The sequence below is a fragment of the Mizuhopecten yessoensis genome, unplaced genomic scaffold (genome assembly GCF_002113885.1).
Source record: "Mizuhopecten yessoensis strain PY_sf001 unplaced genomic scaffold, ASM211388v2 scaffold687835, whole genome shotgun sequence".
In the NCBI taxonomy this organism is placed as follows: domain Eukaryota; kingdom Metazoa; phylum Mollusca; class Bivalvia; order Pectinida; family Pectinidae; genus Mizuhopecten; species Mizuhopecten yessoensis.
Window position 1 is genome coordinate 1 of NW_018465840.1, and position 546 is coordinate 546.

The 546-nt window shown below is 42.3% G+C and overlaps 1 protein-coding gene across 1 annotated transcript; it reads left to right on the plus strand.

The window, feature by feature from the left end:
* Nucleotides 1-22: 22 nt before the first annotated feature.
* LOC110440683 (40S ribosomal protein S7-like) lies at nucleotides 23-538 on the plus strand (the record flags this gene model as incomplete). Its single annotated transcript, XM_021483839.1, has 1 exon — nucleotides 23-538. A coding segment is annotated over exon 1 (516 nt), but the record flags the coding sequence as incomplete, so codon positions are not given.
* Between the last annotated feature and the right edge of the window lie 8 nt (nucleotides 539-546).

Consider the following 546-nt stretch of genomic DNA (forward strand, 5'->3'; position numbering starts at 1 on the left):
CTTTGAACCTTTTGATTCTAACATGGCCGCCAGAAACAAGATCATTAAACCAGTTGGTCAAGAACCAGATGCTCTTGAACTCGAAATTGCCCAATACCTCGCTGACATGGAAAAGAATGTCTCCGAATTAAAGGCTGATCTTAGAGGTTTACAATTCACCGCTGCTAAGGAAGTCGAAGTTGGTCGTGGTAAGAAGGCTATTGTTATCTTCGTTCCAGTTCCACTTCTTAAGCAATTCCACAAGGTCCAAACCCGTATTGTTCGTGAATTAGAAAAGAAGTTCTCTGACCGTCATGTCTTACTTGTCGCTCAACGCAGAATTATGCAAAAGCCACACAAGAACAGTCGTGTTAAGCAAGCCCGTCCAAGATCCAGAACTCTTACTGCTGTTCACGAATCTTTATTAGATGATCTCGTTTTCCCAACTGAAATCGTCGGTAAGAGAACTAAGATTAGAGTTGATGGTTCCAGAGTCATGAAGGTCTTCCTTGACCGTAAGGACTCCACTTCCTTAGAATACAAGCTTGACACTTTCTCTGCTGTTTA